This window comes from Schistocerca americana, chromosome 9 (assembly GCF_021461395.2).
Source record: "Schistocerca americana isolate TAMUIC-IGC-003095 chromosome 9, iqSchAmer2.1, whole genome shotgun sequence".
NCBI classification, from domain to species: domain Eukaryota; kingdom Metazoa; phylum Arthropoda; class Insecta; order Orthoptera; family Acrididae; genus Schistocerca; species Schistocerca americana.
The window spans coordinates 41,706,480-41,721,623 of NC_060127.1; the positions used below are offsets into that span (position 1 = coordinate 41,706,480).

General features: G+C 45.2%; 1 protein-coding gene across 1 annotated transcript in view; it reads left to right on the plus strand.

Moving 5' to 3' along the window:
* Nucleotides 1–15,144, plus strand: part of LOC124551151 (organic solute transporter alpha-like protein) — a 169,626-nt gene that overhangs the window by 127,018 nt on the left and 27,464 nt on the right. The window contains exon 4 of the mRNA XM_047126116.1: nucleotides 3,401–3,642. Within this exon, the coding sequence (XP_046982072.1) occupies nucleotides 3,401–3,642 (242 nt within the window). The remainder of the gene's footprint in view (nucleotides 1–3,400; nucleotides 3,643–15,144) is intronic.

Consider the following 15,144-nt stretch of genomic DNA (forward strand, 5'->3'; position numbering starts at 1 on the left):
GTCTGATTCTTCGTGCAAGTGTTCGTGAAACTGCGTGATTTTGATTGACAAGTTACTTTAAATGTTGTTGGCATACTGGCTCTGAGGAGTCGGTCGGTTGGTGTGGAGCAGTGAGGAATTCTCGGTGGGGCATAGTATGGCCGGGCCCACTGGCGGTCTCTACGTTGTGTCAGAGTGTGTGGCGCTGTTCCCATTGCTACCAGGTCCGTGGCTCACCGACCCTGGACATGAAAGCTGAGTTTTGATTTACCAGCAAGTCAAGACTGTTCACATTGTGTCGTTTGGAGTTCGCTGTCGGCTGTTGGGGTATTCCTGAGAGCACCAACGTGGTTTTGAAATTGGAAAATTCTAGCCACCCTCTGGTGGAGTTTCAATGTATTTGGTTATTTGAATTGAAGTGCGCCAGTGGAATCTTCTGCCTTGTGGCCGTTAATGTTCCGGTTGCTGCACGGGATTAGCGGAGCGGTCTAAGGCGCTGCAGTCATGGGCTGTGCGGCTGGTCCCGGCGGAGGTTTGAGTCCTCGGGCATGGGTATGTGTGTTTGTCCTTAGGATTATTTAGCTTAAGTAGTGTGTAAGCTTAGGGACTGATGACCTTAGCAGTTAAGTCCCGTAAGATTTTACACACATTTTTTTTGGTTATGGTTACCTGCCCTGTCCATTGACGTAAATTTCAGGCAGTATAGTTTCTTCATTGCGTTTTTGCTGTCCAGCATGGTCTGTAGTTTGACAGATCTGTGTATGATTGGTCGTGGGCGCCAATATCTTCTACGCTGTTCCGTCGAACTCCCTGTTGTGCCCTGGTCAGGTGAAGTTATTTTGTCGGTCGGTCCGATGACTGTCGGTCGGTTGGGTTGTCGTCGGATCATGAATGGTTGGCCCGACTGCCTGTCTCACCTAAACGAGCATTAGTGATTGAATTACAGGCCGACCCTCGAACATCTGGGTGCTCTTGTGTGAACTGACTTATTTTTTTAAAAATTTGTTCTTGTTGTTTGTACTTGTAAGGCTTCTAGATTTTTGTTTTAAATTAGAGTTGTTTTACTCTGAAGGCCTTCAGCCTAGTTTAAACTAATGTTTCATTGGCATTTTAGAAATTTTTGAATTTTTAACTCTTCGGCCTTCCCCCAATTTGAATTTAGCTTGTTCACTTCAACCTAACTAAAGAACTGTTTTAAGATAAGGCTTGCCTTTTAAATTTCTGATTGTGCTTCCGTTTTAAGTTATTGGTCTTTAGCCATTATTAAATTAAAGTGGCTTTCAGCCAGTAATTAAGTCCCAAAGACTAAAGTTGTATGATTAAAAATTTTTTTGGACTCTTGTTTGATCAAATAATAAAGTTGTATGTTTGAGTGGAACTGTTGTTGTTGTTGTGGTCTTCAGTCCTGAGACTGGTTTGATGCAGCTCTCCATGCTACTTCATCTCCCAGTACCCACTGCAGCCTATATCCTTCGGAATCTGCTTAGTGTATTCATCTCTTGGTCTCCCTCTACGATTTTTACCCTCCACGCTGCCCTCCAATACTAAACTGGTGATCCCTCGATGTCTCAGAACATGTCCTAACAACCGATCCCTTCTCCTAGTCAAATTGTGTCACAAGCTCCTCTTCTCCCCAGTTCTATTCAATACCTTCTCATTAGTAATGTGATCTACCCATCTAATCTTCAGCATTCTTCTGTAGCACCACATTTCGAAAGCTTATATTGTCTTCTTGTCTAAATTATTTATCGTCCACGTTTCACTTCCATACTTGGTTACACTCTATACAAATACTTTCAGAAACGACTTCCTGATATTTAAATCTATACTCGACGTTAACAAATTTTTTTTCTTCAGAAACGCTTTCCTTGCCATTGCCAGTCTAAATTTTATATCCTCTCTACTTCGACCATCATCAGCTTTTTTGCTCCCCAAAAAGCAAAACTCCTTTACTACTTTAAGTGTCTCATTTCCTAATTTAATTCCCTCAGCATCACCCGACATAATTCGACTACATTCCATTATCCTCGTTTTGCTTTTGTTTATGTTCATCTTATACCCTCCTTTCAAGACACTGTCCATTCCGCTCAACTGCTCTTCCAAGTCCTTTACTGTCTCTGACAGAATTACAATTGAGGATAGGCTACAACCCTGTCTCACTCCCTTCCCAACCACTGCGTCCCTTTCATGTCCCTCGACTCTTGATAACTGCCATCTGCTCTCTGTACAAATTGTAAATAGCCTCTCGCTCCCTGTATTTTACCCCTGCCACCTTCAGAATTTGAAAGAGAGCATTCCAGTCAAAATTGTCAAAAGCTTTCTCTAAGTCTACAAATGCTACAAACGTAGGTTTGCCTTTCCTTAATCTTTCTTCTAAGATAAGTCATAGAGTCAGCATTGCCTCACGTGTTCCAACATTTCTACAGAATCCAAACTGATCTTCCCCGAGGTCGGCTTCTACCAGTTTTTCCATTCGTCTGTAAAGAATTCGCGTTAGTATTTTGCAGCTGTGACTTATTAAACTGATAGTTCGGTAATTTTCACATCTGTAAACACCTGCTTTCTTTGGGATTGGAATTATTATATTCTTCTTGAAGTCTGAGGGTATTTCGCCTGTCTCATAAACCTTGCTCATCAGATGGTAGAGTTTTGTCAGGACTGGCTCTCCCAATGCTGTCAGTAGTTCTAATGGAATGTTGTCTACTCCGGGGGCCTTGTTTCGACTCAGGTCCTTCAGTGCTCTGTCAAACTCTTCACGCAGTATCACATCTCCCAGTGTAATTGACAGCCCCTTATTTTGATCCCTTTCCACAATTTATTGTATGTGTCCTGTCCTGTCCCGCGGATTTAGCAGGGCGTATCAGACTTGATGCTGCTGGTAATGTCCATGTTGTCAACTGTTCAGTTACCAAACATGGTGTTTGGAAGCACAGGTAGGAGTGGTGAGCAAGCTCCCCTCAGCGCTTATGCCAATTGCCAGCATCTTAGTGAGATGTAATAGTTTTGGTTACTTGCAAGTTTCTGCTGTCAAGTCACCAAATGTGGATTGTTAGGCCAGAGAGAGGTGTGGTGTTTGTGTTCCTATCAGTGCTGAGGCCTCATGCCAACTTCTTGGAGGATGGTATTCTGCTGAAAATGCTCTACGATGTTTTCTGTGTGGAGAGTACCAAGGGTGATTTGCAGAGCTGGTGCCGAGGAACAGTTCTCATGTTGGTAAAGTCACAAGCTAACTTGTTGGTGGAAGTGACGCTCCTCATAATGTACAATCTCCAAATTTGGCGCCTGGAGCCGATGACAGGTGTCCCGACCATGTTACAGTCAGTATTGCTGTCGCCTGTGAACTTCCTGGAGAAGGCGATGCACATAGTGTCCATGATGTCTGCTGTCCAGTCATTGAACAAGACGTGTGATGATGCCGTAGGTGGGTGCAGTGGTCGTGTTCCTGTCGCTGCTGGTGCCACGTGCCGACTTCCTGGTGGAGGTGGTGCTGCAGGGCACCTTCGTGGTGTGCCTGTACAAATTCTTCTGCTTGCTGGTGGCGTACGGCGGCGGTGAGGAGGAGCTGACCCTCAAGCTGCGTCCAGCCGCCTTCCAGCCAATCACGGGGCCCTGCTGCTGCTGTCCGTGCTGCCGTCTCTGCTGCTCGCCGCTAGAGGTCTCCAAGTGCGTACCGCCTCAACCTCAACGCAAGACTCGTACCTTGCCTCAGGTCGTAACATGTGTTTCTACAGTCGCGCTGAATCACGTAGCATTAAGGAGAGGTTTACTATCTTTGGCTCGAAAAAAGCACGTTCCTTTTTTCTCGGGATGTCTTAGAGATATCAATGTTGAATTTGGTCAAAATGTTTATCGATATTTCCTCTACAAACTGAAATTTTTTCGACCGGAAATGTCGAAGAGCAAAGGCGGAAGTGCCGTCGGAACGAAACAAAATTTCGATGTAGACCTCCAAGCGCGGCATGTCACAGGTCAACCGGCTCGTCTGAAATCAAAATTGAGTTGACGTTAGCGAAGTATATAAGATTCTTTAGGAGTTGTACCTCGCTTAAGTTATTTGGACCATAGGAAAAAAATGGCAATGATTTGAAAAAAAAAAACAATTTTTCATCCATTTTTCGATTTCATCGACCAAGTAAAAATATTTATAGTTGATGGATCGGAATAAAAGTGGTACAACTCCTAGACAATTTAATTAGCTTCGTCGGAAACAAATAATCACACCAATCGGTTCAGTAGATTTGAAGTTCCCATACCACGCGATAAAAAATTTCATTGCGAGAAAAACGCGTTTGAAGTTTTGACTACATATAAATGCAATATTATGCAACTTACGTTTAATCTGCTATTCTGCGTCCATAAACTAGTCCTTCCTCTTCCTCACAGAGGGCGTTCTGCTCGATCTTGGCCGCCATCCTGTGCTGCTCCAGAGCCGCTCGTACGGCCGGTGACAAGCGGTTCTCGGCCGGTTGAATTCAGTGGTCGTCCGAATGCTTGGCGAACTGCATCGAATAGAGTCCCAGGGTGACGTCCATCGTTGTCATGGTATTCAGCATTTGCAGTCTCCACAATCTTCGCAACAGAATGCAAATGCTTGGGGGATAACTTCCGAACACACTCGTTCAAACTTTCATTTGAATTTTGTGTGATTCCTCCCAAGCACCGGTACAATAAGTCGCCCTCCGAAGGAAAAAAACTGGTGCGTGAAAAAGGCCGATTTTAGGCAGGTGCATTTTTTTGTTCAACCGCGAAAAACAAACATTTCCGTTCCGTATTCGGAAAGACCGTTTCCGGGGTGGATTCCAAACACTTTTATGGATCCAAAAATGCGATTTAAAAAAATCGATTTTTTGAACCAAGAGATAGACACCTCCCCTTAAGCTAGTGCTGGGAATGATATAGTCTCTGAAATTTGGTCCAGATACGATAGAGATATATCGGCGCTTCATTCCTGATCAAACATGCCTTCTGTCTTATATCCTAAGCTTTCAAGTAGCCTATCATAATGCGAGGCCATGTGAGACTTTAAATGGCGATTTCTCTGTAAAGTGTGGTCCTCAAGCAGAGTGTTCCACAAAGAGCATTACTAGAGGAATAAACAGTATGCTTACAAATTGTTCTGCCCTTTTTCACCCTCCACAACACCCCACAGTAATTTATAAAGAGTGCTCTTGAAGATAAGTCAAAATACTACAGAATAAACCAGCTTAAGCCAATCTCATCAAAGACACAAGTGTGTGCTTTCCATGTGAGAAATTGGGAAAACACCATAAGTTAAAGATAGAATGGACGGGGATTAAATTTGAACACTGTGTCTCTCCAAAATCCCAAGGAATAACACTCGACGTCTCTAGAGTTCAAAAAACACTGCATGAATTTCAAATCAAAAGTCTCTACCAGGAACAACCTACTGAGAAAACTGGCCAGATCACAGTGCAGCAACGGCATTATGCTACTCTCTGCAGAGTATGCCTCTCCCGTTTGGTATAAGTCAGCACATTCCAGACAGATGGATATTGCCCTAAACAACACATACCGAATTGTAACAGGTTACTTGGAGGAACTGCACCACCTGCTGTTCGAAGAGAAATTAGGAATCACAGAAAGAACGAAACGGGGCAAGAAAAAACGCATCACACGCATGGGCAACTACCCTACCCCCAACCACTGTCAAGGAAAAGTTTCCTCAGAACATCGGAAGAACTAACCACTACCAATGAAGATGCCATGCTGCAACTGTGAAGGGCCTAGACATCCCACTCTCCTGGTAGGAAAAGATTTTCTGAATCTTTAACTCCAGGTCATGATGATAATTGGCCAATCTGGACGTCGTTGGATAGGCCGAAGTCAGAAGTAGGCAGATCACGGGTTAACCTGGCAGAATGGGGGTTGTTGTTGTTGTGGTCTTCAGTCCTGAGACTGGTTTGATGCAGCTCTCCATGCTACTCTATCCTGTGCAAGCCTCTTCATCTCCCAGTACCTACTGCAACCTACATCCTTCTGAATCTGCTTAGTGTATTCATCTCTTGGTCTCCCTCTACGATTTCTACCCTCCACACTTCACTCCAGTACTACATTGGTGATCTCTTGATGTCTCATAACGTGTCCCACTAATCGATCCCTTCTTTTAGACAGTTTGTGTCACAAATTTCTCTTCTCCCCAGTTCTATTTAATACCTCCTCATTAGTTATGTGATCTACCCATCTAATCTTCAGCATTTTTCTGTAGCACCACATTTCGAAAGCTTCTATTCTCTTCTTGTCAAAACTATTTATTGTCCATATTTCACTTCCATACATGGCTACACTCCATACAAATACTTTCAGAAACGACTTCCTGACACTTAAATCTATAGTCGATATTAACAAATTTCTCTTCTTCAGAAACGCTTTCCTTGCCATTGTCATTCTACATATTATATCCTCTCTACTTCGACCATCATCAGTTATTTTGCTCCCCAAATAGCAAAACTCCTTTACTACTTTAAGTGTCTCATTTCCTAATCTAATTCCCACAGCATCACCCGATTAAATTCGACTACATTCAATTATCCTCGTTTTGCTTTTGTTGATGTTCATCTTATATCTTCCTTTCAAGACACTGTCCATTCCTTTCAACTGCTCTTCCAAGTCCTTTGCTGTCTCTGAGAGAATGACAATGTCATCGGCAAACCTCAAAGTTTTTATTTCTTCTCCATGGATTTTAATACCTACTCCGAACTTTTCTTTCGTTTCCTTTACTGCTTGCTCAATATACAGATTGAATAGCATCGGGGAGAGGCTACAACCCTGTCTCACTCCCTTCCCAACCACTGCGTCCCTTTCATGTCCCTCGACTCTTTATAACTGCCATCTGCTCTCTGTACTAATTGTAAATAGCCTTTCGCTCCCTGTATTTTACCCCTGCCACCTTCAGAATTTGAAAGAGAGCATTCCAGTCAACATTGTCAAAAGCTTTCTCTAAGTCTACGAATGCTAGAAACGTAGGTTTGCCTTTCCTTAATCTTTCTTCTAAGATAAGTCGTAGAGTCAGTATTGCCTCACGTGTTCCAACATTTCTACGGAATCCAAACTGATCTTCCCCGAGGTCGGCTTCTACCAGTTTTTCCATTCGTCTGTAAAGAATTCGCGTTAGTAATTTGCAGCTGTGACTTATTAAACTGAGAGTTCGGTAATTTTCACGTCTGTCAACACCTGCTACATTGAAGAAAACAAAATCCAATGTGACTGCGGGGAAGAACAGACTCTTCAACATATGATTCAGTGTCAACTGTGTCCAGCCACCTGAACGTAGGTCGACCTCCACCAGGTGTTGAAAATTGCCTTGAAAGTGGCCAATTTTGGTCAAAGATTGTATGAACTGTGTAGATCTGTCAAAAATTGCGTAAACTGTGTTTATATCTATGTTTCTGACACGATATTAATAATTACTCATAAGGTTTAGCTGCAGTACTGAGACACTATGCTTTCAGAATGAGTGGAGGTGAAAACATGAGATGTACTGCTGACATTAAAGGACGCGGTATTATGACACAAGTGAGTTCGAACGAAACAGAATGATAAGTCTGAACCACACAGGTCTGCTATGCTTATACGAGCATGCCGCTGAAGCTGTGTTGCTTGCTTGGAAAGAATCGCCCACAGTGACGAGCTAGTACTGCAGAGCATCGGGCATTCCCCGTTTTATCTGTCCGTCTGTAGCAGAAAGCTGTTCTGTCTCAACACTGTAGCGCTGAAGTTCTTGTGGACCTGACGACGTCGACAGTCCAGTGCCGAATGATGTTGGCAAACTGCTGAGGACGCATGAATGTCGTAATGAGTGGACAAATACGGAATTTTCAGACTAGTAGAGCTTCAGCCGTCTGACAGCCTGAATTTTTGATTGGTGTAATGGATAAACACTGGGGTTGATGGATCATCTTTGGGTCCATCATCAAGGAGAATATGGAGGGCTAGGTACTGGTAGCTTCTGACTCGTTATATCTCAACGAAATACACTGGAGAGCCAAAGGGCTGGTACATCTGCTTAATATTGTGTGGGGTCCCCATGAGCACGCAGATGTGTCGCAACACGACTCGATTAATGTCCGATGTAGTGCTGGAGGGAAATGAACATTGAATCCTGCAGGATTGTCCATAAATCCGTAAGAGTACGAGCAGGTGGAGATCTCTTCTGAACAGCACATTGCAAGGCATTCCAGATATGCTCAATAATGTTCATGTCTGGGGAGTTTGTTAGCCAGCGGAAATGTTTAAGCTTAAAAGAGTGTTTGGAGCCACTCTGTAGCAATTCTGGACGTGTGGGGTGTCGCATTGTCCTGCTGGCATTGCCCAAGTACGTCGGAATGCACAATGGACGTGAATGGATGCAGGTAATCAGATAGGCTGCTTACGTGCTTGTCACCTGTCGGAGTCGTATCTAGATGTATCAGGGGTCCCACATTACTCCAACTGCACACGCGCCACACCATTACAGAGCCTCCACCAGCTTGAACAATCCTCTGCTGACTTGCATGGTCCCTGGATTCATGAGGTTGTCTCCTTACCCGTTGAAACGAGTCTCGTCCGACCATGCAACATGTTTCCAGCCATAGACTGTCCAACGTCGATGTCGACGGTCGCAGGCGAGGCGTAAAGCATTGTGTCATGCAGTCATCAAGCGTACACGAGTAGGCCTACGGCTCCGAAAGCCCATATCAATTAATTTTCGTTGAATGGTTCTCACGCTGACACCTTTTGATGGCCAAGCATTGAAATCTGCAGCAATTTGTGAAGGGTTGCACTTCTGTCACGTTGAAAGATTCTCTTCAGTCGTTGTTGCTCCCGTTCTTCCAGGATCTTTTTCTGGCCGCAGCGATACCAGAGATTTGATGCTTTGCCAGATTCCTGATATACACAGACACACGTGAAATGATCATACGGAAAACCCTCATCTAATCGCTACCTTGTAGATGCTGTGTCCCATTACTCATGCGTCGACCACATTCAAACTCACTTAAATCTTGATAACCTGCCACTGTAGCAGCAGTAACCGATCTAACAACTATGCCAATTGTTTTTCTTTATTGAATTTCGAATACCCCGAAGAGGGAGGGCTGGCAGTATACCGCTCTTCAGCCTACAGACTTTGTTTTTAAAAAGGAGAAAATAATATATAATAAAAAAAACAGGCGAGAAAATCGGAGACAAAGGGTAACATGGCGAAAAAATCGTGGAACTTAAAACAGAGAACAAAGGGATGATGATGCTAATAGAATACATACGAAGCAGACAGGTAAAATAATAGACAGACAATTAAGAAAACATAGCGACAATCTGGTTTCTGATCGCAAAAGACAAAATTCACACCCAGCAACAGCACAGTTTCTGTTCGCAACACGGGAAAAGACGAAACGACACTGAACAGTCACTGGAACACTGCACCAAAATATGACATACCACAGCTGAGAGCAGGTGGGGGGAAACTGGTCAGATGATGGGAAAATATATAGGGGGGAAGGTGAGGAAAAGCAAAGGGGAAGGGGAAAAGGAGCCAATGGAGGATGAGGACCCATAAGAGGGGTGGGGGGTGCTGCGCAGACGTGACAGGGAGTGGGGAAGGCAGAGAACGGGAAGACAAAAGGACTCCGGGGAGGGGGGGGGGAGAAGGGAGAAGGGAGGTAGGGAGAGGTTAGGCAGAGAGAAACATGGAATGGAAGAGGGGAAGAGGGAGCCCAGGGAAAGGACGGAGGAAAGCAGGGGGGTGAGGATCAGAGTTGATAGGAGGGATAAATGGAGGGAGAGATGGCATCGTCCGGGAGGGGGAGTTGATGGAAGCCACCTTGGGAAAGGAGATGAAGGGTGTAGAGATGGAGTGTAGGGGGGACACAACAGTGAAAGCGTGGCAGGGGGCGGGGGTTGGAGAGGAGCAACCAGGGGGTGAGGGGGATCAAGGCGGCGGGAGGTGTAAAGTATGCAGATATGTTCGAGGAATAGGAGCAGATTGGGGAAAGGAATGAGGTCGTAGAGGATGCGCTTGGGGGACGGGAGGCGTATACGGAAGGCGAGGCGAAGTGCATGGTGCTCGAGGATCTGGAGGGACTTATAGAATTTGGGGGGCAGGGGGCAAATATCCTGGTGGGACTGGCATAACAGAGGATGGGACGGATTTGTAGGTGTGGAGGATGGTAAATTACGGCAGATACTTGTTGTCTTATAAAGGAGTTTTCGACCGCAGCGCCGTATTATGCCTGTTTACATATCTCTGTATTTGAATATGGATGGCTATGCTAGTTTCTTTGGCTCTTCAGTGTATATTAATTCTAGATACAGCATGTGATTACATCAATTAAGTAATAAAGGTACAACAAGATTCAAGACTTTGGCGTAGATACCAATCAATACAAGGCTCTTAAAGTGGTAGTTCAGAGGTCACGTTCCGGCATAGGTACCATTCTAAAAATTATCGCCGGCAATCGATCTAAAACTTCTTCTGTAATTAAAGGCAAGTTAACTCCATTGATATAAACATTATGAAGATATTAAATTGATTCATGACCGAGTTATTAAATAATACTTGTCCGTGAAAGCGGCCATTTAGATGCCGCTGCCCGAGGATAGAGCGGATGAAGGCAGGTGTCCCCTTCGGCCGTCCGCTGCGCCCGTATGTAAGTAAGGCCTGCGAGGCAATAACAGACACGCTTCGCACCCAGATATCAATGACGTCACAGCCAGGCTGCTACCAAATGCGTATTTTCGATACAAATAGGAAGTGAACTCGCGAGGACTATACACCGTCCTGGCTCGCTCAGATTTCACGCAAGTAACTGTTTGCGTGCCGCAAGTAATGTTGACCAAACTGCGGGGCAAGTGGCGAGATTATTTTCCACTTTTAAGGCGAGCAATTTACCGTAGAGGTCACCTCTGAACTGCTCATAGCGCTTCTATGATACGGACATTATTATTATGAGGAATGTTACTGTGTTTGTACGTGTGAACTTTTACTGCATATACTAATCAGACAGAAGTCAAAACTTTTATCTATAATAATAGTTCCTGATACCAATGACTAAACAGAGTGTAGAAACATTAATTTCATTGAGCGTAAGAGGAATGTGGACTTGTCCTCCATCGCTTCCTGGCTGACCGCAAAATTAGATTTCAGGCTCTTATTTAAAATTAACCCGCCGTCCCACACATCTTATAGTAGGAGGCTACAGCGCACCCAGCAAATAACAGTTAAATAAGCAACTGCCCAATGCAGAAACCTCCTCAGCACGACGTCCACAATTTTAGCCAAACAGACAAGATGCCTGATCCTGAGCAAGTAAAACGATGCAGCCGGCCGGTGTGCCTGAGCGGTTCTAGGCGCTTCAGCCTCGAACAGCGCTAACGATGCGGTCTCAGGTTCGAATCCTGCCTCGGGCATGGATGTGTGTGATGTCCTTAGGTTATGATCATACAATGTAAGCTTTCACTGCCGGTATTGCCTTCACTTAAAACTTCCGAGCTGATAGGCCGTCGTCGAAGTACAACACTCTGTCCTGACGTTTCATCTCCGACTGCGGGAGACATCCACAAAGTTAAAGCTGACAGGACGGAACGTTGGGCCATAAGGTGTATAGAAAGCCCACACATACTGATCGTTATCTACACAAAGATTCAAACCACCACCCTAGACAAAAAAGAGGTGTAATGAAAACTTTGGTAGACAGGGCGTACAAACTTTGTGAACCTGTTTATTTAAAAGATGAGATTGAACATCTACGGTCAACTTTCGTGAAGAATGGCTATTCTAGCAAGGATATAGATCGAGCACTTCGCTCTATGCAGAGAATCAGGAGTAACGACGAACAACAGTCGTCCAAGGGCAAAGTTTTTCTTCCGTTCATTAGTAAGATCACAGATCGCATTGGGAAAGTTTTAGGCAAGTATGGGGTGGAAACTATTTTCAGACCCACCAGGAAAATAAAAGAATTTTTAAGGTCGGCGAAAGATGTACGACACCCTTGGGCTACACCGGGGGTATGTAAAATTCCTTGTAGTTGTGGGCAGGTTTACATCAGTACCACAAAGAGAAGTGTGAACACCCATCTTGTTGAACATGAGAGGAATTGCCGCCTGGGTCACACGGATAAATCGGTCGTAGCGGAACATGTTTACCAGGAAGGTGATCATGAAATAAAATTCAGCGAGAGGAGCGTCATATCAAAAACCTCGCATTATTATGCACGCTTGTATAGAGAGGCTATAGATATTGATAAACATCGTGAATTTTAACAGGAAAGACGAAGGTGTTAAACTGGATAAAATTTGGATGTCAGTGTTGCACCGCAAGCGTGACGATCGATTACTTTCAATCGAGAATGTTGGCATTGCCAGAGACAATCTCATAGCCGACGCCACGTGATCGACAGTGGCGCCCTCTGTACTGCCTATATAATCAGCGCTTCCTCGAGTTCTCTTCGCAGCTCGCAGCTCAACCTCCGCGGATGGCTCCCGCAGTCGGAGACGAAACGTCAGGGAAGAGTTTTATACTTTGACCACGGCCTATCAGCCCGGAAGTTTTAAGCGAAATCTCCTTAGGTTAGTTAGGTTTAAGTATTTCTAAGTTCTATGGGACTGATGACCTCAGATGTTAAGTCCCATAGGGCTCAGAGCCATTTGAACCATTTAAAACGATGCATCCTAAGCATCGACCAGGCTTCCAGTTCAACGGTATAGTGGGGACAGAACCGGCCGACAGTGTTACAACGAAGGTAAGAGACAAGCAGTCTAAAACAACACTCACCAAGTCAGTTTCGCCGCTCTCTGTGTTCATCAACAAAGTCATTCCCTGAGTGAGCGATGCATCCAAAGCATAGACTAGGATCCCAGTTCAATGATACACTACTGTTCAAATGGTTCAAATGTGTGTGAAATCTTAAGGGACTTAACTGCTAAGGTCATCAGTCCCTAAGTCTACACACTACTTAACCTAAATTATCCTGAGGACAAACACACACACCCATGCCCGAGGGAGGACTTGAACCTCCACCGGGACCAGCCGCACAGTCCGTGACTGCAGCGCCTCAGACCGCTCGGCTAATCCCATGCGGCGATACACTACTGGCCATTAAAATTGCTACACCAAGAAGAAATGCAGATGATAAACGGGTATTCATTAGACAAATATATTATACTAGGACTGACATGTGATTACATTTTCACGCAATTTAGGTGCATTGATCTTGAGAAATCAGTACCCAGAACAACCACCTCTGGCCGTAATAACGGCCTTCATACGCCTAGGCATTGAGTCAAACAGAGCTTGGATGGCGTGTACAGGTACAGCTGCCCATGCAGCTTCAACACGATACCACAGTTCATCAAGAGTAGTGACTGACGTATTGTGACGAGCCAGTTGCTCGGCCACCATTGACCAGACGTTTTCAGTTGGTGAGAGATCTGGAGAATGTGCTGGCCAGGGTAGCAGTCGAACATTTTCTGTATCCAGAAAGGCCCGTACCAGGCCTGCAACATGCAATCGTGCATTATCCTGCTAGGGTTCCGCAGGGATCGAATAAAGCGTAGAGCCACGGGTCATAACACATCTGAAATGTAACGTCCACTGTTCAAAGTGCCCTCAATGCGAACAAGAGGTGATCGAGACGTGTAACCAATGACACCCCATACCATCACGCCGGGTGGTACGCCAGTATGGCGATGACGAATACACGCTTCCAACGTGCGTTCACCGCGATGTCACCAAACACGGATGCGACCATTATGATGCTGTAAACAGAACCTGGATTCATCGGAAAAAATGACGTTTTGCCATTCGTGCTCCCAGGTTCGTCATTGAGTACACCATCGCAGGCGCTCCTGTCTGTGATGCAGCGTCAAGGTTAACCGCAGCCATGGTCTCCGAGCTAATAGTCCATGCTGCTGCAAACGTCATCGAACTGTTCGTACAGATGGTTGTTGTCTTGCAAACGTCCCCATCTGTTGACTCAGGGATTGAGACGTGGCTGCACAATCCGTTACAACCAAGACGCCTGTCATCTCGACTGCTAGTGATACGAGGCCGTTGGGATCCAGCACGGCGTTCCGTATTACCATCCTGAACCCACCGATTCCATATTCTGCTAACTGTCATTGGATCTCGGCCAACGCGAGCAGCAATTTTGCGATACGATAGACCACAATCGCGATAGGCTACAATCCGACCTTTATCAAAGTCGAAAAATTGGTGGTACAGATTTCTCCACCTTACACGAGGCATCACAACAACGTTTCACCAGGCAACGCCGGTCAACTGCTGTTTGTGTATGAGAAATCGGTTGGAAACTTTCCTGATGTCAGCACGTTGTAGGTATCGCCATCAACGCCAACCTTGTGTGAATGCTCTGAAAAGATAATCATTTGCATATCACAGCATCTTCTTCCTGTCGGTTAAATTTCGCATCTGTAGCTCGTTATCTTCGTGGTGTAGCAATTTTAATGGCCAGTAGTGTATATGCCGCAGCAAAAAAGGAAAACAAATTGTTGAGCCAATAATGTGTAGGCACAATGTGCTTGTTGTGGCAGTAGTATTAGGCTGCTTCATGGGCCGATTTTTCAGGTGCTACACATGCACATGGACACGGAATGGAAACGTTTGACATGGATAGAACAGGGTATGTACACAGAGGGAGAGTAGGAAGACATGGATGAGGAGAGGGGGAGGAGGAGATAGGTAGGGGATGGGCGCAGGAGGAATGGATAGTACAGGTGGAATGTGGAGATGAATAAGGAGAGATGAGGTGGGAGACGAAGAGAGGGAGGGAGGAAGAGGAGGAGATGTATACTGAGAGGAGGCAAGAGGAGATGGAAAGACAGATGGCACAGGAGATGGGTGGACAGAAATGAGATGATCACACAGAGGGAAAGGATGTGTGTTGTACATGATGTATTGGTATGTCGTACAGGAGCTATGCATGTGAATGGGCATTGCTATGCAGATAAGAGTTAGGCAGGAAATGATGGGTAGTGAGAGAGGTGGGAGGATGTAGTGGACAGAAGGAGTGTGAGGGTGGATGAGATGGACACAGAGAGACATTGGAGGAGATAGACAGAGAATGGGAGGAGGAGATGGACAGAGAGAGGAGAGAGGAGGAGATGCTTAAGGCAGTTGAAAGATAAGGTGGGATAATGGGCATGTGGAGAAGG